This window comes from Pongo abelii, chromosome X (assembly GCF_028885655.2).
Source record: "Pongo abelii isolate AG06213 chromosome X, NHGRI_mPonAbe1-v2.0_pri, whole genome shotgun sequence".
Classification (NCBI taxonomy): Eukaryota; Metazoa; Chordata; class Mammalia; order Primates; family Hominidae; genus Pongo; species Pongo abelii.
In genome coordinates this window covers 58,022,850-58,044,221 of record NC_072008.2, presented here as the reverse complement: position 1 = coordinate 58,044,221, position 21,372 = coordinate 58,022,850, and the positions used below count along the sequence as shown (strand labels likewise).

General features: G+C 39.5%; 1 protein-coding gene and 1 pseudogene across 1 annotated transcript; both read left to right on the top strand.

The window, feature by feature from the left end:
- Positions 1 to 4,064: 4,064 nt before the first annotated feature.
- Positions 4,065 to 4,202, top strand: NLRP2B (NLR family pyrin domain containing 2B). Its single transcript, XM_054544233.1, is given in 1 exon segment — positions 4,065 to 4,202. A coding segment is annotated over 1 exon segment (138 nt).
- Positions 4,203 to 4,420: 218 nt separating this feature from the next.
- Positions 4,421 to 7,255, top strand: LOC100448177 (NACHT, LRR and PYD domains-containing protein 2-like; annotated as a pseudogene).
- The last annotated feature ends 14,117 nt before the right edge of the window (positions 7,256 to 21,372 follow it).

The window sequence follows — 21,372 nt, the reverse complement described above, 5'->3', positions numbered from 1 at the left end:
CTTTGTTTATCTTCTTTTACCATATCACTTATATTTCTTGGTAAAATTTTTAGAGTCTGTTTGTGAATTTTGCATTTTTCTTCAGACTTTAATTGTTCTTACATTTTTGTATGCCTTGTAATGTTTTGGTTGAATGTTGTACATTATTTATTGGGTAATAGAAACTAAGGAATGCATATGCAAATTATTTGTTTTTGTATTCAGTAAGAGTGAATGATCCAAAACAATTTTTTTAATCCCATTTGCAAAATTAAGGAAAAAATACTTAGAAGCAAATTACACCAAGGAGCTACAAGACCTTTATACTGAAAACTATAAATATTGCTGAAAGAAATTGAAGGAGATGCAAATAAATCAAAAGATATCCAGTGTTCATGAATTAGATTATTATTCTTAAAATGTCCATGCTACAAAAAGTTATATACAAACTGAATGCAATCCCCATAAAAATTCCAATAGAATATTTCACAGAAATAGAAGACAAAATTCTAAAGTTAGTATAAAACTTTAAAATACCGTGAGTAGCCAAATAATTCTTGAGAAAAAGAAGAATTCTTGAAGGCATTACACTTCCTGGTCTCAAAATATGTAACAAAGCTTCTGCAATCTGCAAGTGAAGTGCCACCACAAAAACAAAGAAATAGACAAATGAAACAGAATAGAAAAACTAGAAATAAACTGACACATATAGAGACCACTAATTCTGACAAGGGTTCCAAGAACACACAATGGGGAAAACAAACTCTCTTCAACAAATTTTCTTGGGAAAACTGGATCTCCACAAACAACATAATTTAATCAGATTATTATCTTATACCATATGTAAAATACCTTTAATGAACTAAAGACTTAAATATAATACCTAAAACTGACAAAATCCAAGGGGAAGCCTGGGACATTGGTCAATGATATTTTTTAGTGCGACCCCAAAAGCAAAGAAGACAAAAGCAAAATAAACAAGTGGGACTACATTAAACTAAAAGTCTTCTGCACATAAAAAGAAAAAATCAACAAATAAAAAAGACAATCTACATATTGGGATAATATATTTTTAAAGCATTTATACGATAAGAAGTGAATGTCCAGAATATATAAGAAACACATACAATTCAATAACAATAAAGTTAAATAAACCAGTGAAAAAATGAACATAAGATCTAAAAAACATTTTTCCAAACAAGACATAGAAGTAACTCATACCTAAGGTTATTTGAGTGTGAGTCTTCTGGGCTGCCCTTCTTACTTTGGCCTAAGTAAACTCTAAATAATATTTTGGGCCTCAATCTCTTCCTTTTAGGTTTACATTTCTGGCCCTGTGAGCAGGATTCAGAGTAACTTCTCCCTACCACCGAGTGTTTCTCTCTGAAAGTGATGCTCAGTATCAGCATAAACACATTACATTCTCTCCATCTTCAGAAGTCCCATAAAGTGTTTCAAGTGAGTGCTCCTGAATTTAGATCTCCCACTCCGTGATTGAGGGTCTAGACTTTATTTGAGATATTTTCCAACTCCTTTTTTTCCACCCTCAAGAGTGAAAACTTCTGTCTTTGACTTTGGACAAAAGATTTGGATAAGGAGATCTGCAGAGAACTGCCTTTTTCTGCCTCTGTCTCACAGCAGGAAGCTGAGGTCAGAGGATTGATACTTAGGCACTGTTGGTTTTGTTTCACATAGCATGCTTTTAACATTGCAGCTGTTTCCTATTGCTTAAAAATTTAGACTTAGTTTTTTTATTTATGACTAATTCCTATTAGTTCCTAACTGAAACATGGTGAGTTCTCTTGCCCCAAAGAAAACAGTGTGAATTCTCTTTCCCCAAAGAAAAGAGGTGATTTGCTCACTCTGACCCATTTGAGTGCTCCAAGTGGCTGCAGACTTTGCAGACGTATCTAAGTCATTACCCATGATGTGACACAGCCTCATAGGGACCTTACCACCAGAAGAACATTTTTAAGGGACAACTTTTCTGTTCCTCCAGATGGGTATGAGGAACTGACCCACAACCCCCCATAATATGAGCACTCTGCTGTCACTTGGCACTTAGAGGCAGTCCAAGACACATATGCAAGTGATTTATGATGCTTGGGTAAAACCTAGAGGAGTGACACTCATAAGCAGCACACTTTTTACCCACACATATTCCTGGCTTTGGCCACTTTTGAAAAGCTCCTAGATTATAAAAAAAAAATCAAGCTTCAAAATTCAAGCAGTCTTTTACAAAACAACGACCATTAGAAACACCAGCTAGATTTATGTATGATACTTATGGGACAACTCCTTGTAAATATCTAGAAGAGTAGACTCACCTAACCCAAAATAGTCATAAGCAACAATGACCAAAATTATGATCTTTTGAAATGACTAACAATTTATTTTCTTGCACAGTTGGAAAAAGACAGTTTGAATAGGAAAGTTACTTCTAATGGCACTTAAAAACTTCTAAAAGAAATCTTGAGAGAAAAAAAATTACATTCAAGGCATAAGTAAAAGGATATTTGAAAGTATTTAAAAATATTTTCAAGACTTTCTTTTTATTGCCTCCAACTGCTCCTTCTTCTTCTATCCTTGTGATCTGAACTCATTCCTTTCTGCTTGCTCCTTTGGCTCCCATATATATCTTAGGCAGATTTTTTTTTTCCTTTTGGAATTTCACAATGCACACATTTTCTTCTTTTAGAAAGAAACTCTAAAAGAATTTGGAATAAGTAAACAAATGAAAAAACTATAGAATGAGAATAACACTACTGAGATTAAAAAAATGCAGATCCAACAAATTGTTTCTAAACCAGAGGTAATGAATGGAATTGATGATTTATTGACCATTTATCAGACAATACCCTTTAAATGCCCTGCACTCCTTTGGAGATGTAAATCTTTTAATGTATTTGAAATGCTAACATCCGGGGAATTAGCTAAGCCACATTCCATCTGAAATAAGATCTGAAACAAGTTAAAATATGTCACATGCTCAAAAGGTCTGCTTTGGATTTCCTGCAGGATTAAAAATAACGACAACAACAAGAGCAACGACAAAAGGGTAGATCACTTGAGGTCAGGAGTTTGAGACCAGCCTGGCCAACATGGTGAAACCCCATCTCTATTAAAAATATAAAAATTAGCCGGGCATGGTGGCACACGCCTGTAATCCCAGCTACTGGGGAGGCTGAGGCAGGAAAATCGCTTGAACCCAGGAGGTAGAGGTTACAGTGAGCTGAGATTGTGCTACTGAACTCCAGCCTGGGCAACAGAGTGAGACTCTGTATAAAAAATAAAAATAAAAATAAAAACTAAATTATTTGTAATCCAATCTATGTAAAGTGTCAGGTGTTAACTTTTTGTCCATTGTCACTGCCATGTGTACTTGCTGAGCTATTCTTTATTTTTTATTGCAATTATGTTATCTGTTAATTTATAAAGGCCAGGCATGGTGGCACACGCCTGTAGTCCCAGCACTTTGGGATGCTGAGGCGGGCAGATCACTTCAAGTCAGGAGTTTGAGACCAGCCTGGCCAGCGTGGTGAAACCCCATCTCTACTAAAAATACAAAAATTAGCCAGGCATAGTGGCGGGTGCCCGTGGTCCCAGCTGCTCGGGAGGCTGCAGCAGGAGAATTGCTTGGACCTGGGAGGAGGAGGTTACAGTGAGCAGAGATCACACCACTGCACTCCAGCCTGGACAGCGGAGTGAAACTGTCTCAAAAACAAATAAGTAAATAAGGATAAAATGAGATGAGGTCTCGCTCTGTTGCCCAGATGGGAGTGCAGTGGCACAATCAAGGCTCACTGAAGCTTCAACCTCCCAGGCTCAAGTGATCCTCTCGTCTCAGCCTCTTGGGTGGCTGGGACTGTGGTCGCGCACCACCACCCTCTGCTAACTTATTTTTTGTGGAGATAGAGGTCTCACTATGTTGCCCAGGCTGGGAATTTGTTCTTGAAGAAGCAAGGTAGATGATGAGAGTATCCTTGTTTATGGCTCAGAGGGGACTGGATTGAGACAGGAGTGCGGACTTACCATCCCTTTCCATTCCTCCCTTAATTCTCATCAGAGTTCCCATGTGGGACGAGATGGTGTCTTCTGCGCAGCTGGACTTCAACCTGCAGGCTCTTCTGGGACAGCTCAGCTAGGATGAGTTGAGCAAGTTCAAGTCTCTGATCAGGATCGTCTCCCTGGGAAATGAGCTACAAAAGATCCCCCAGACATAGGTAGACAAGGCTGATGGGAAGCAACTGGCAGAAATCATCACCAGCCATTGCCACAGCTACTGGATGGAGATAGAGACCATCCAGGTCTTTGAAAAGATGCACCGAGCGGATCTGTCTGAGAAAGTAAAGGATGAACTCAGAGAAGCCACTTTGAAATCAAGCCTGTATCATAAGGGAAAACATGGAAAGAAGAGCCAAAACCTACAGACCTGAAAGAAATGCTGGGGCGTTTTGAAGCAGAAGCACTAGAGTTTATAGAAACAGAGGAAGATGTCACCAGCCTAAGAGAAGCTAAAGAAGTCTTGAAAGGAGAAAAGCCAGGTAAAGAGGATAGGTACAGGAGTATATTGAAGACGAAGTTCCGGCAAACGTGGAAAACCTGGCCTGGAGACAGCAAAGTGGTCCATATTATGGCTCAGAGATACAAGATGCTGATCCCGTTCAGCAACCCCAGGGTGCTTCCCGGGCCCTGCCCACACACGGTGGTGCTGCATGGTCCTGCGGGCCTTGGGAAAACCACGCTGGCCAAGAAATTAATGCTGGACTGGGCAGAAGACAACCTCAGCCAGAAATTTAGATAGGTTTCTACCTCACCTGCAAGGAGCTCATCTGCCTGGGCCCGTGCAGTTTTGCAGAGCTGGTCTTCAGCAACTGGCCTGAATTGCAGGATGACCTTCCAAACATCCTAGCCCAAGCACAGAAAATCCTGTTCGTGGTCGACGGCTTTGATGAGCTGGGAGCCCCACCTGGGCACTGATCTAGGACATCTGCGGGGACTGGGAGAAGCAGAAGCCGGTGCCGGTCTTCTTGGGGAGGTTGCTGAAGAGGAAGATGTTACCCAAGGCCGCCCTGCTGGTCACCACGTGGCCTGGGGGCCCTGAGAGACCTCTGGCTCTTGGTGGAGCAGCCGATCTACATAAGGGTGGAGGGGTTCCTGGAGGAGGACAGGAGGGCATATTTCCTGAGACACTTTGGAGACGAGGACCAAGCCATGCGTGCCTTTGAGCTGATGAGAAGATACGCGGCCCTGTTCCAGCCTGTCTCAGCGCCCATGGTGTGCTGGATCAAGTGCACGAGTCTGAAGCTGCAGAGGTTAGAAGGGGAAGGACCCGCCCCACCCGCACGGGGCTGTTCCTGCACTTCCTTTGCGGCCGGTTCCCGCAGGGCGCACAGCTCTGGGGCGTGCTGTGGGCGCTGAGCCTCCTGGCGGCGCAGGGCCTGTGGGCGCAAATGTCAGTGTTCGGTGGAGAGGACTTGGCGAGGCTCGGGGTGCAGGAGTCCGACATCCACCCGTCCCTGGACAGAGACATCCTCCACCAGGACAGAGTCTCTACAGGCTGCTACTCCTCCATCCACCTCAGCTTCCAGCAGTTTTTCACTGTGCTGTTCCACCCCCTGGAGAAGGAGGAGGAGGAGGAGGAGAAGGACGGCCACGCCTGGGACAATGGAGACGTGCAGAAGCTGCTTTCCAGAGAAGAAAGACTCAAGATCCCCGACCTGATCTAAGCAGGACACTTCTTATTCGGCTTCACCAACGAGAAGAGAGCCAAGGAGTTGGAGACCACTTTGGGCTGCCTGATGTCACCGGAGCTCAAACAGGAATTACTGTGATGAGACATAAATTGTGAAAAGGTTGGACACTCAACAATGACGAACCTGAAGGAGCTCTTGTGCTGTCTGTACGAGTCTCAGGAGGAGGAGCTGGTGAAGGGAGCGATGGCTCCGTTCAAAGAAATATCCCTGCACTTAAATGCAGTAGACATTATGCTGTTTTCATTCTGCCTCAAGCATTGTCGAAACTTGCAGAAAATGCCACTGCAGGTAGTAAAGGCAAAGCTCCCGGAGAATGTCACTGTGTCTGAATCAGATGCTGAAGTTGAGAGATCCCAGGATGATCAACACATGCTTCCTTTATGGACCGACCTTTGTTCCATATTTGGCTCAAATAAGGATCTGATAATTCTAGAAATCAATAATAGCTTTCTTAGTGCCACATTAGTAAGGATCCTGTGTGAACAAATAGCTTCTGACACCTGTCGTCTCCGGAGAGTGATGTTCAAAAACATTTAACCAGCTGATGCTTATTGGAACCTCTGCCTAGCTCTTTGAGGTCACAAGACTGTAACATATCTGACCCTTCAAGGCAATGACCAGAATGATATGCTTCCTGCATTGTGTGAGGTCTTGAAACACTCAAAATGTAACCTGCAATATCTCGGGTTGGTGTCTTTTTCCACCACCACTTAGCAATGGGCTGATCTCTCCTTGGCCCTTGAAGTCAGCCAGTCCCTGACATGTGTAAACCTCTCCCACAATGAGCTCTTGGATGAGGGTGCCAAGTTGCTGTACACAACTTTGAGACACCCAAAATGCTTCCTGCAAAGGTTGTTGTTGGAAAACTGTCACTTTACAGAAGCCAATTGCAAGATCTTTGCTGCTGTTTTGGTTGTCAGCCGGGAGCTGACACACCTGTGCTTGGCCAAGAACCCCCCCCCGGGGATAAAGGGGTGACGTTTCTGTGTAAGGGTTTGAGTTACCCCCAGTGTAAACTACAGACCCTGGTGCTGTGGGACTGCGACATAACTAGCAATGGCTGCTGTTATCTCGCAGAGCTTCTCCAAGAAAAATCAAGCGTAATGTGCTTGGATCTGGGACTGAATCACATAGGAGTTACTGGAGTGAAGCTCCTATGTGAGGCTTTGAAGAAACCACTGTGTAACTTGAGATGTCTATGGTTGTTGGGCTGTTCCATCCCTCCATTCAGTTGTGAGGACCTCTGCTCTGTGCTCAGCTGCAACCACAGCCTTGTCTCTCTGGACCTGAGCCAGAATCCCTTGGGGTCTAGTGGAGTAAGGATGTTGTTTGAAACCTTGACACATCTAAATTGCACCCTCCAGACACTCAGGTTGAAAATAGATGACTTTAATGATGAACTCGATAAGCTGCTGGAAGAAATAGAAGAAAACAACCCACAACTGCCTGTTGATAACTGAGAAACATGATCCCTGGTGGGGGGAAAAAAAAGGTTTTCTTCTCATTACTTCATTATCTGAATCTCCCCAAAGTCATTCATTCTCAATGAAGTCATGGATTTTCCAGATGTTGGTGAACCGCCTGTGACTCTTCCCCTCCCCCACCCCCACTTCTCGGGGATAATGAGTTGATTGCTGGGCTAGATGTTTTAGCCATGGTTCTGCCTCTGTTTTACATAGAATGTGAGCATGTCCTTAACCTTGCTATGTATGAAATATACGTATCACGGGTATATTGAGAGAAATAAAAGTGAAAGCATTCACAAAAAAAAAAAAAAAAAAAAGCAACTCCATCTTTTGGCTAGAATTCCATACTTTCATTGCCAACACCCAGAGTCCATTTCTGGTCAGAAAACCAATCTCACTTGTATAATTTTTTGACCTTTTGGGATACTCATTTGTTATTGATTATTTTCCCTTCCATTGATCCTTTTTGATTTCCTGTCTTTTTTCATCTATGGGGCATATGGAGAGTTTGGACCTTCATACTTGGGTGCTCACTGAGAAGCATAGGTGCTAGAAAAGATGACCAGATGGAAATGTGAGTTGTAATCCACTTAGAGCTGGTGAAACTTCCCTTTTTTGAGCTATCTTATCAGTGGTTCTGAATCTTGTGAAGGCCGCTTTGCACTTCTTTGGAATGTGAAAGGAAAATAAATTTTGAAACCCCAAACTCACTAAGCCAAAGGGAAACATCAAGCAGGGAACTGGGTCATGCAAACATGCCTCCAACTTTTGTTCCTAGATGAGATGGATACAAAGATGAAAAGGTACATACCTCCTTCACATTTTGCCCACAAGGAAATTTTTTTGTGAGCCCCAAGATCTTTAGCCTAAAGCATTTCTGATAAAGTTCACCATGGCAATATAAATTGGTAGCTTATCTTCACAGGTATGGAGGACATAGGACAGAACTAAAAGTCATCCCTCTACCCACCTAAGACAAACACATATCTTATTATTTTTCTCTGTTCTATTATCTATGTTATCTTATGTAAAAAGGCAGATTCACTGAGCCAGACAAATACATAAATGACTATTTTCTCCTCCTACCCTCTCACATGAAAATTGTGTATTTCTCAATATTCCATCCTTTCTCCTTTAAATTTGAAGCCCTCATAATCATCTTGGAAGAAAGGCATACACCAGTGTCCCAGGCATACATACTTAACTTTGGGAAATAAACCTCTTTGAGGTTTATTTCTTTGATTGACATCTGGTAACCACAGAGGGATCCTGAGTGAAGGTTGCCAAGTCCTGCAGCAGCTTTCCTATTGAGGCAGGAGAATAGGGGCTGGGGACAGGGAACCTAAGGACTTCCTGGAACTAAATCAAACAGAAAAACCCCGACTTTCTAAGACCAAGTAAATAACTTTGTAGCTCTACTTCAGCTATGGCAGGAAACAACCGCTTCATTTGCATAGGGTGTACATCGAGTATATAAGTTTATAAGCTCACTTCATCCTCTTAATTTGTATAGGGTGTACGCCAAGTAAATAACTTTGAGACTTCACTGCAGCCTCTTCATTTACATAGGGTGTATACCAAGTAAAAAATGGGAAACCTCTAGAGGATATTTAAGCCCCAGAAAATTCCATAATTGGGTCCTTGAGTCACTTGCTCAGGCCACTCCCACCCTGTAAAGTGTTCTTTGGTTTTCAATAAATCTCTGCTTTTATTTCATCATTTTTTCCAAGCTTTCTTTGTACATTTTGTCCAATTCTTTGTTCAAAACACCAAGAATGTGGACACTCCCCACCGGTAACATATTTTGGTGAGCCAGCCAGGCAGTAAGCCCAAAGTTTGGTGTTTATTTTTCTCCTTTTTCTTTCTCCTCCATACAGGGGAATCTCTGTCTCTCTTTTCCTTTCCAACTCAGGACCCTTGGTGGGCAGCACCTAAACACGGAGGAGGTAACTGCAGGTTTCTGGCCAGGGCCATGCTCCTGTGTTGCCTGAAGGCCAAGGAGTGAATGGAGAAGTTGTTCTGCCCAGAAAGGGGAAGGACTCTTTTCTATCTTTTCTGTTTGTGGTTCCTGATCTCTACATGTGGCACAGCTTTTCGGGGTGAACCTGCATGTATTTCAGGTCATTTAAATCTTCGCTTGTTATGCTAAATTCTTCCCTTCCTCTACTTGACTGGCTAAGTGTTGCAGGAAGTCAGGGACCCCAAACGGAAGGACTGGCTGGAGTCATGGCAGGGGAACATAAATTGTGAAGATTTCATCTTCATATGGACATTTATCAGTTCCCAAATAATACTTTTATAATTTCTTATGCCTGTCTTTATTTTAATCTCTTAATCCTGTTATCTTCATAAGCTGAGGATGTATGTCACCTCAGGATGACTGTAAAATGTGTGTTTGAACAATATGAAATCAGTGCACCTTGAAAAAGAACAGAATAACAGTGATTTTTATGGAACAAGGGAAGACAACCATAAGGTCTGACTGCTTGCAGGGTGGGGCAAAAAGAGCCATATTTTTCTTCTTGCAGAGAGCCTATAAACGAATGTGCAAGTAGGAAAGATATCACTAAATTCTTTTCCTAGCAAGGAATATTAATATTAATACCCTGGGAAAGGAATGCATTCCTGGGGGGAGGTCTATAAACAGCTGCTCTGGGAATGTCTGTCTTGTGCAATTGAGATAAGGACTGAGATACACCCTGGTCTGCTGCAGAACCTTTAGGATTACTATGGTGGGGAAAAACTCTGCCCTGGTAAATTTGTGGTCAGACCGGTTCTCTGATCTTGAACCCTGTTTTCTGTTGTTTTAGATGTTTATCAAGACAATACATGCACTGCTGAACATAGACCCTTATCAGTGGTTCTGCTTTTGCCCTTTGCCCTGTGATCTTTGTTGGACACTTATCAGTGGTTCTGCTTTTGACCTTTATCCTGTTCCCTCAGAAGCATGTGATCTTTGTTAAACCCTTATTAGTGGTTCTTCTTTCTGCCCTTTGAAGCATGTGATCTTTGTACCTACTCCCTGTTCTTACACGCCCTCCCCTTTTAAACCCTTAATTAAAACTTGCTGGTCTGAGACTCAGGTGGGTATCACGGTCCTATCAATGTGTGATATCACCCCTGGCAGCCCAGCTGTAAAACTCCTCTCTTGTACTGTCTCTCTTTATTTCTCTGCTGGCCAACACTTATGGAAAATAGAAAGAACCTATGTTGAAATATTGGGAGCAGGTTCCTCCAATATCTAAGAAAAAAAAGAAACCCACTCAGCCTCCAGTTCCTATCATTACAGTTCATGGCTATCACTGTAGTCAAATGGGATGCATGGGATGTCATGGCCTTATCAAATTATAAGGATGCTAAAAGTCAGGGATGATACCCAGGAACCAAAGGAAAGCACATAGAAAGTCATTACCTCTGAAGGGAAAACAAAAAAGTGGTACCAGTGCCCACATAAGGTCAGAGATTCCTGACACTTTAATACTGGACCCCAAAAGGGGATGCCCCTGGGGGATCCAACTCCAGACCTTCACCTCTCCAAAGGGATGCCCTAGGTAGAGGTTCTGAGGTCCAGTACTAAGCCCTTTCTAAAATTTTCTCTCACAGATCACAATGGCAACTTTGGTGATGCTGTTTGGCACCAAAACTGTTTGGATTCTGGAGTTTGCTGTTGAATGGAAAAGTGGGATGAAGTTGCATGTATCTAGACTTTTGTGCTGCTCTTCTAAGCAAAGGACTGGCCCCAGTGTTCTTTGGAGTCTGAGGGAGGTTTGGCCTTTAAGATTAAAACTGCCATGGAAACTGCTTTACCCAAAACTTTGGTTCACAGCCTTCACTAGATTATCTATTGGGGCAAACAAAGTAAAAGCAGTGAGGTTGTATTACTATCTCGTGGCTAGAGTTACAAGGTAAAAGCTGTTAGATCTTCATTTGTGTGTGTGTATACATGTCTAGATGTGTTTATTTGTATGTATACTTATTTTTATATATTGTGTCTACCAAATTGGTATATAAGTGAAAGAGCACTCGTAAATGAAATAAGTCTAAGCAATTTTCAAGTTCATGTGACTTAAGTATAACTTTACTAAATGAGCTGGTTTCAAAATTACTGGTAAAATTAAAATAGAAATGCCTTCAGAATTGGCAGCATAAATTTTTTTCTGGATTTTATATTGGCCTCTGCCAGATATTTTGAGGTGTTAGGGTTTAGCATAGAAGGTTATAAAACTCTAAATCTAGCCAAAACAAAAAGATCTTGATTTGCATGCCTTCTTTTTTTTTTTTTTTGACAAATGAGAGTAATTTAATGTTTTTAGCTAAATCTTCTGAGTTATTGGCAAAAATGCCTATGTATTTAACTTTGAGGCTCTTCAGTTTAGGTGAGCATCTGATGTTCTTTGGCTATTAATAACATGGTTAACAAGAAAATAACTTTAAGTGATAGTGTCTAATATCTCAGTTTACAGAAGCAATCTAGATAAACTTAAAAATAAAATAATTGAGTACAGTGAATGGGATAAAAGTGTTAGGTAAACTTTTTCTGTAAATTAAAATCTTAAAATTATTTTTGATGCTCATTTAATATCTGCATCATTTCCAATTAAGAAAGGGCTCTGATATGAGGAACAATGTTTCTAAAATTGTAAAATTGCTCTTATCTATAAATGCTTATATCTAATAGTTCAGGATTTCTTCCTTTTTAGGGTTTCACTAAAGTTATAGGTTACTAATGATAAGAATTCTAGTTAACACGTAATTCTGTATACAAAATGTGCCATAAAGTGTTGTGTTATTAGTGAGAAAAAGAATATTTTTTCTAATTCAGAAATTATCTAAAAGTTAGTTCAAATTACAGATTTGAAAAGGTTATTTATGAAACAATGTAGTAAGGAACCAGTAAGTAAGCGAGAAAGATGTGGAAAAACTTTAGATAATAAAATATTCTTTAAAATCTGATAGAGTTGGAGAAATTTGGCTAATTAACATTTTCATAGTTAAAGCTTTTGGTCTTGATTAAAGTCAAATAAAAAATATTGTAAGGAAATGTATCAGCAGTTTTTTAATATAGTTAAGCATAAAGCCAGATATAGTGTGGAGTCAAATTTCACATATGTGCTTGCATTCTTTCACACTATGTTCACTTTTTTTTGTTGTTGTTTTGTTTTGTTTTTGAGATGGAGTCTTGCTCTGTCACCCAAGCTGGAGTGCAGTGGCGCGATCTCCGCTCACTGCAAGCTCCGCCTCCCAGGTTCGTGCCATTCTCCTGACTCAGCTTCCCCAGCAGCTGGGACTACAGGCGCATGCTGCCATGTCTGACTAATTTTTTTGTATTTTTAGTAGAGACGGGGTTTCACCATGTTAGCCAGGATGGTCTCGATCTCCTGACCTCGTGATCCACCTGCCTCAGCCTCCCAAAGTGCTGGGATTACAGGTGTGAGCCAACGTGCCCAGCCTATGTTCACTGTTTTGCACAGATAATGCTGACACCAGAGTACTTATTGTTCACATGCCTAGAGTGAATTTCTTGATTTCACAGGATGTATGGTGATATTGGTCGACTTAAGAATATTGAATTGTGTATCAGGAATAAAATATTCATTATATGGGTTTGGGGGGCCCTGAGTAACAGTATAAGCCCCAGGGTAGATTGAGTAAAAAAAAAAATTAGGATTGGTTTCCTGTTTATTTGTTTTTGCTTCTGATTTTTATTCACTTGCTCCTTATTCTCCTCTGGGTTTTGCTTGTGTATCCATATATATAAAACAATGGGTTTTTTGTTTTGTTTTGTTTTTTGTTTTGTTTTTTGTTTCTGGTGGAAGGCTTCTGTTTGGTTCTGTGAACAGTTATTTTCTTTCTTATGCATTTCTAGCAAGTCATCATTTTTTCCATTTTTCTGGAATTCCTAGGCTACCTTTGTCATGCCTGCTGGAATTGATGGAGCACATCAGCTTTTTAACCTTAAAGTTACTCTTTGGATAATACGCTCCCTGATACTTTAAGTGTATTGAGTATACTTTCACAAAGAGAATTTGAGTCATATATCTTTCTCTGTGCCTAATTTCTCCAACATTTTAGAACTATTTGTGAATGTTCTTAATAAATGGCAATGTGTTTGTTTGCATAGTGTCAAGCAGGATCATTAGGGCTGCTCAAGGAAGGAGAACCCAGAAACCTGACATGCTGGCAAAGAGGTAAGAATTTCTTACCAGTTGGACTTCTGGCCTCCTCTCTCTCTGTGCAAACTGGTTGAATGAACGGTAAAAATTACTGTTTATCTCCTCTGTAAAGTTTTGATTAATGTGAAAAGAAATTCTGAGGCTAGTCTTAAGCTGTAGCAAATTTGGTATATCTTGTGCTATAAATTTGTCTTTCTGTGTTGTTCTGTCATGAAGAGGAGTACCTTAGGAGAGAATATGGTCTTAGGACCCCATAAGCTCACTGCTCAATATGACCCAGCAGGCTAGTCAGTAACAAACTTTGCTGCAGGTCACTGAAACAAAAATAACTGGATGAGGTCTCCATCTTGCTTTATGTCCCTGGGAGCTTGACCTTGCAACCATGTGGCAGTAATTTCTCTTAGTCTCTGCCATCCAGAAGAAGAATTTTGGGGTTCATGTCATGGCTCTAAAAATTTTCTTGAGTATTTGGAAGCCTTTACCAGCTTATAATGAACTATTCTAGGTTCCTTCTCTGAGGGGCAGTGGAGAATGCCCAATGTTGCAGATCAGCAGCTGGGGCTTTGCCATTTTATAGTGGTGGCCGAGGTTCAATCCTGGCTTGGGGAATGAGTCCTTTCTGGTTTGATATTTGTGTGACCTTTACCATTTGTTTGTTCTCTTCCCCTCCATGAACTATCTTGAAATTGTCTTTCTCTGAGCACCTTGGACAGTACCTTAGGTAACATTCAAAAGACAGAAGTATTGACCACTTAGTGTGGCTAAAGTTGGGTAATAAGAGACTTAAAAGAGCTTTTTTTTCTTTTCTTTTTTTTTTTTTTAGAGTGCTATGGCTAAAATCAGCTTAATTAAAAGTGGATATCCGAGCTACATACAGGTATATTTAAAAAGGTTTTTTCTCTTCTTGGATCTTGTTTTTCTGGAAAATTTTTTTCTCAGTCAACTGAATTACTTTCTTCCATTTTGTCTTGTCACTCCTAAAGCACATATTTGAGGCCATAAGATAACTTCTGGTAGCCTGGGACTCCTTGAGAAAAACAGATGAGGTGCCATAAGACCTCATTTTGGAAAAACCTCTGTTTTCTCTGTTTTCCTCATGAAACTCTAGTAATTAGAAGTGGATAGACCCCTCTCAAAATCTAAGGCTCTGTCCTGTTTTGCATTGTGTTATCAGATGATCTTGAGTTTGTCAGGGAGTATCCGAAATTACTTCTCATTATGAGAGAGATTTGGTGTGTAATAATTAGATAGGAAATACACTTTTGAGGATGGCTAATGGCAGTTATCTGTGTGACACTCAGCTCTTTGCACATTTGGATTAGAGAAGCATGCCCTTGACTACCTAGAAGTTATGGAAATTTCTCCAATCCCCTCTGAGAGATAAGACTCCCAGGGGAGATGGCTGATTCCCTCTTTTTGTGATCCAGTATCTGGTATAAAAATGGGACCCTTAATTTTGGGGATCTGTATTTTACTTCCAGCTGTGCCTTCTTATTAAACCCTTGAAACTACATGTTTTCCTAGCCCTGTTTTCTGAAGGGCTCTACCCTGAGGCCAGTAATCCAATTAAAAAACAGGCAAATGAAAAATCTTACAACTATTAGATCTTCTGTCTCTGTAGTTATAGATGTGTTACGTGTGTAATGTTTATATAAAAGAGATCTAATTAATTGGCTTAAAGAAAAATAAGCATATTTGATCTAAATCAAATATTTTGAAAGAAAAATAAAAGCTGTAATGACTTTTAGTTCACATGGCTTTAGTAATCTTTGGGAATTAAAAACAGCTTTAAAACTTATTGGTAAAATAAAGACATTTGATCTAAATTAGGCTGGTCGAATATTAAGTTTGCTAAATGCTTTAAGGTCATAAACTGCTTCTTTGGGCTTTTAAAAATTGTTTGACTTGCCTGCTTTACAGCTACATAAGGACTGGAGACATGTGAACTTGGCCATGCCCCTAGCTATAATGGAAATAGTCAGAACTTATAGGCACCTAGTACATATTTAGAATGACTTACTAGGTTTTTCACCAAAATTAAAAGATAATGAAAGATTTTTCTTTGCCTTTTGAATAAACTACCAAAAATTTAAAAAAGCAGGGTTGGGGGGAAGATAAGAGACAGATTGTTTGGAAAACTAAGTCTTCCCTCTATCAATTAGTAAAGGTTTTGACCTTTTAAAATTTTTGAGTCATCATTTTGGCTAAATGAATGACTTATTGTAATATGAAATTCAATTTCATAATATCAAGTGTTTTAAACCTTTAACATATTTGATAGTCTTCCCAAAATCAAATTTCAGCTTCAAAATTGTCTTCTCTGACCTCTAACTTTGAGATGCTACAGAGGTCCCCTGAGCATGAAAAAAGAGTTAAACAAGATTATTTGACACGTTTAGTTATGTGGAAACATTGTTAAAATAAAAAATAATGTTTAATCTTCCTCAGGTTATATTTTTGTGAATGATATTAATATTGAATACCAAGAAAATACTTTGCCAGATTTTCAATTAAATCAACTGATACTGAAATTTTTGCTTATATAATTTGAATAAACTCCATGGTCTAAGTCAAATTACTTATGCTAACTCATTAGTTATCAGTGCTATGTACCTAAATTGGAGAAAACACTAGTATTCAAGAGGACATAGTCCAATGTTATGGGGAACAGTTCTCATGGGGAACCAGGATGGCCTCCTTGTCTTTTCTGAGTCTTAAAAGCTTTTGTTATTAAAGGTAATGCATTCCATGACTCACTATGGAAAAGATAAAATGATCCAAATTAAATATATTTTGGTGTGCATACTGATAAATTGCTAAAATAGTTTATAATCAATGTTTAGCTTGTCAAATCCATATTCCTGGGTAGACGATCAAAGCTCTGGGTACATTTGACTACCTGATGGGCCATTTGAGCATTTCAATTTCATTTTCACTGCATGTTTTCTGGTTGTATAAAAGCTTTCTCATGCAACAGCTTTTATACACAAGTGAGAACCTGACCAAAAAGGGAGAAATTTTTTAAACAAAATTATGAGAGGCCGTCTTTTTGGACTGAGCTCATGTGCTAGGCCCCAACAGACCAAACCAAACTGAAATAGAGTCACTCATGCTAAGACATTAAGGAAACACATAGATCCCAGAACAGACCAGGATTTTTCTCCTGCAAATCTCTATAAGAAACATTCCTGACAGCATAGGTATCCACCCCCTGAAGTTCCCCTTAAATATTTTAAACAAATTCTTTTCCTGTCACCTAGAGACCATCAAGCTTCAGATGATCATGTGATGAGGGTTACAGCCAGTTCCAAGTAAAGATATCACCCCTGGTTATCAAGAAGCTACCCTGTCTTCACTAGAAAGAGCAGGACAAGAGTTCCATGATCCCCAATATGTAAGGACTATGCTCCAAGCCAGCATAGTCTGCATGAAGCAGTTCCAGAAGAAAGACCATTGGTCCCTCTTCCTCCCATAATTGTAGGCATCATGTCTTTCCAGAGGGAAGAAGAGGCAGGAGATTAGGGTCTCGAAGCAGGGAACCTAAGGACTTCCTAGAACAAAATCAAATGGAGAATCCCCAACTTTATAAGACCAAGTATAAAACTTTGTAACTCTACTTCAGATATGAAAGGAAACATCCTCTTCATTTGCACAGGATGTGCACCAAGTAAATAACTTTGTAACCTTATTTCATCCTTGTCATTTGCATAGGGTGTACACAAAGTGAATAATTTTGTAAATTCACTTCAGCCTCTTCATTTACATAGGGAGTGCACCAAATAACCAGTGAGAAACTTTTAGAGGATATTTAAACCCCCCAAAATTCCATAACTGGACCCTTGTGGCACTTGTTCAGGTTCACTCCCACTCTGTGGAGAGTGCTTTCATTTTCAATAAATCGCTGCTTTTTTTGCCTCATTCTTTCCTTGCTTTGTTTGTGTGTTTTGTTTAATTCTTTGTTCAAAACAGCAAGAAGCTGAACGTCTTCCATCAGTAACACTATCGGTGCTTGGTACTGGCTTTGGGCTCTTTATAGTTCAAAATGATAAAACAATTTGCTGAGGTCTGGGACCTCCTTTCTCCAAAGATCCCTGAACTTTCAAAATTTTTTAGTTGGGGGACTGAGGTTTAATTTGCTGCTAAAAAAATTTCTGTTTTCCTGAGAGTTTCTGCTTGCTTCTGTTGATGAAAATAGTTAAACTCTGTAAAATATTTCAAGAGATTATTTCTGAACCATATATGAGTGACTACGGCCCTCAGAGGTCCTGGAAACATGTGCCTAATGTGGTCAAGTACATTTAAAAAATATTTTGGTTTAGTCCAGAAATGTGGGACACCTTGAAATGGAAGGAGGAGTGCTTCCAGGTTATAGGTAGATTTTAAAGTTTTCTGGCTGACAACTGTTTGAGTTTATCCAAACACTTGGGACCAACAGAAAAAAAAAATTCTGGGTTGTTATAAGTGATTGTGGAGACCACAGTTTTATCATGCAGATAAAGCATCTAGGTAGCATTTTAAAAAGGAGCTGAAAAGGAGACAGAGTGAGAAGTTAATATTCCCCTGAAGTCTAGCAATCTCTGGCCAAATTTTTCTCTAAAGTTATGACATTAAGTTGTCCCTCTGAAGTCAAGCTGCTTTTCTCTGACATCCAGCCATAGTCTCTGATGTCCAGCTGCTTCTCATTTCTCTGCTGGCTGACCCTGAGGTTTTTATGACAGAAAATGGGAGGTGAGGTGGGCCATGGGTGGTTTTGGAAAAGGCAACATTCAAGCAGAAAAACAGGGATGTTAAGTTCTCACTTAGGCCCTGGTTTCAGGCTATTCAGCTGAAAGCTTCTTAAACTAATAAGGACCTTCAGCAAAGTCTCAAGATACAAAATCAATATGCAAAAATTACAAGCATTACAACAGGAGGCTCTGCCTCCTGTTCATATCACTGATACACAGTGCCAGGTAGCTGCAACATGGGTGGACAAAATAAGTTAAGGGAGTAATGGCCGTAAAAAGCTAGGTCTGCAAGCAGCACACTTTGGGCCTAACACACTCCCCGAGTTGGTCAAATCTGTAGGAGAACTCTAAATTATGGAGAACTAGGCCTCTAAGTTGGCTAAATCCCCTGCATCTGGGGAACATAAAGTTCCACTCTTAGAAACTCTGGTAGGGTATATGCAAAATACTTCTGGTGAATTGTCAAGTAAATATGTAATTAAGTAGACCATTATAACCAAAGCAGATTCTAAGTTATAATGGCCTAGATGAGGATTTTTTTGAGATGCCTAGATAAGTGTACCTGAGAACTAGAATGGAAAATGCTGACACAAAAGCTAAACAAACAAAATGTGAGAGCTACTTTTAATGGTACCTATAGAGTAGCAAAAAACGGGGGAGAAAGACCTCCTCATCATCAAGAGGCCAACAAATGACTTAGAAATGCTAACCAATAGCTCTCAAATGTTTTATCTCTCTAAAAGAAATCTTCAGAATTTCCTTTTTTCTGACTTAATTTTTTGTTTTAAGTTCCAGGGTACAAGTGCAGGATGTGCACGTTTGTTACATAGGTAAATTTGTGCCATGGCGATTTGGTGCACCTATCAACCCATCACCTAGATATTAAGCCCAGCATACATTAGCTATTTATCCTGATGTTCTGCCTTCCCCCACCCTCCCAGCAGGGGCCAGTGTGTGTCATTCCCTTCCCTGTGTCCATGTGTCCTCATTGTTCAGCTCCCACTTATAAGTGAGAGCATGCAGTGTTTGGTTTTCTGCTCCTGTGTTAGCTTGCTGAGGATAATGGCTTCCAGCTCCATGCATGTTTCTGCAAAGGACAAGATCTTGTTCCTTTTTACGGCTGCACGGCATTCCATGGTATTCCATAGTATTCCATGGTGTACATATGAATGGGAGTTAATTCATGATTTGGCTCTCTGCTTGTCTATTGTTGGTGTATAGGAATACTTGTAATTTTTGCACATTGATTTTGCATCTTGAGAATTTGCTAAAGTACCTTATTAGTTTAAGAAGCTTTTGGGCTGAGTTGATGGGATTTTCTAGATATAGGATTAGGTCATCTGCATCTGCATATGTACCACATTTTTTTTTTACCAGTCTATTGATAGGCATTTGTGTTGATTCTATGTCTTTGCCATTGTGAATAGTGTTGCAATGAACATACATGTGAATGTATTTTCACAATAGAATGATTTATATTCCTTTGGGTGTATACCCAGTAATAGGACTGCTAGGGTAAATGGTATTTCTGGTTTTAGGTCTTTAAGAAAGCACCACAATATCTTCCACACTGGCTAAACTAATTTACATTCCCACCAACCAGGTAAAAGCATTTCTATATCTCCACAGCCTCACCAGCATCTGTTGTTTTTTTTGGCTTTTTGACAATGGCCATTCTGACTAGCATGAGATGGTATCTCATCATGGTTTTGATTTGCATTTCTCTAATGATCAGTGAGGTTGAGCTTTTTATAATATGTTTCTTGGATGCATAAATGTGTTGTTCTGAGAAGGGTCTGTTCATGACCTTTGCCTACATTTTGATGGGGTTGTGTTTTTCTTGTAAATTTGTTTAGGTTTCTTGTAGACTCTGGATATTAGACCTTTGTCAGATGGATAGATTGCAAAAATTTTCTCCCATTCTGTAGGCTTTCTCTTTGCTCTGATGAGAGTTCCTTTTGCTGTGCAGAAGCTCTTTAGTTTAATTAGATCCCATTTGTCAATTTTTGCTTTTGTTGCAATTGCTTTTGACATTTTCATCATAAAATACGTGGCTGTACCTATTTCCTGAATGGTATTGCTTCGATTTTCCTCTAGGGTTTTTATAGTTTTGGTTTATAAATTTAAGTCTTTGATTTATCTTGAGTTAATTTTTGTATAAGATGTAAGGAAGGGGTCCAGTTTCAATTTTCTGCATATGGCTAGCCAGTTTTCCCAGCCCTATTTATTAACTAGGAAATCATTTTCTTGTTGCTTGTTTCTGTCAGGTTTGTTGAAGATCAGATGGTTGTAGATGTGTGGTCTTATTTCTGAGATCTCTATTCTGTTCCATTGGCCTACGTTTCTGGTTTTGTACCAGTACCATGCTGTTTTGGTTACTCTAACCTGGTACAAGATTAGTCTGAAGTCAAGTAGTGTGATGCCTCCAGCTTTGTTCTTTTTGGTTAAGATTGTTTTGGCTATACAGGCTCTCTTTTGGTTCCATATAAATTTTAAATTAATTTGTTTCTGATCCTATGAAGAATGTCAATGGTAGTTTAATGGGATTACCATTGAATCTATATACTACTTTGGACCGTATGTCCATTTGCATGATATTGATTCTTCCTATCCATGAGCATAAAATGTTTGGTTTGTGTCCTCTCTGATTTCCTTGAGTAGTGGTCTGTAGTTCTCCTTGAAGAGGATTTTCACTTTCCTTGTTATCTGTATTTGTATTTCATTTTCTTTGTGGCAATTCTGAATGGGACTTGATTCATGATATAGCTCTCTGCTGGTCTATTGTTGGTGTATAGGGATACTTGTAATTTTTGCACATTGATTTTGTATCCTGAGACTTTGCTGAAGTTCCTTATTAGCTTAAGAAGCATTTGGGCTGAGTTGATGGGATTTTCTAGATACACGATTATGTCATCTGCAAAAAGAGACAATTTTACTTTCTTTCTTCCTATTTGAATACTATTCATTTCCTTCCCTTGCCTGATTGCCCTGGCCAGAATTTTCAATACCATTTTAAATAGGAGTGGTGAGAGAGGGGATCCTTGTCTTGTGCTAGTTTTCAAAGGCAATGTTTCCAGCTTTTGCACATTCAGTATGATACTGGCTATTGGTTTGTCATAAATGGCTCTTATTATTTTGAAATATGTTCCATCAATACTTAGTTTATTGGGAGTTTTTAACAAGAAGGGATGTTGAATTTTTTATCAAATGCTTTTTCTACATCTATTGAGATAATCACGTAATTTTAGACTTCAGTTCTGTTTATGTAATG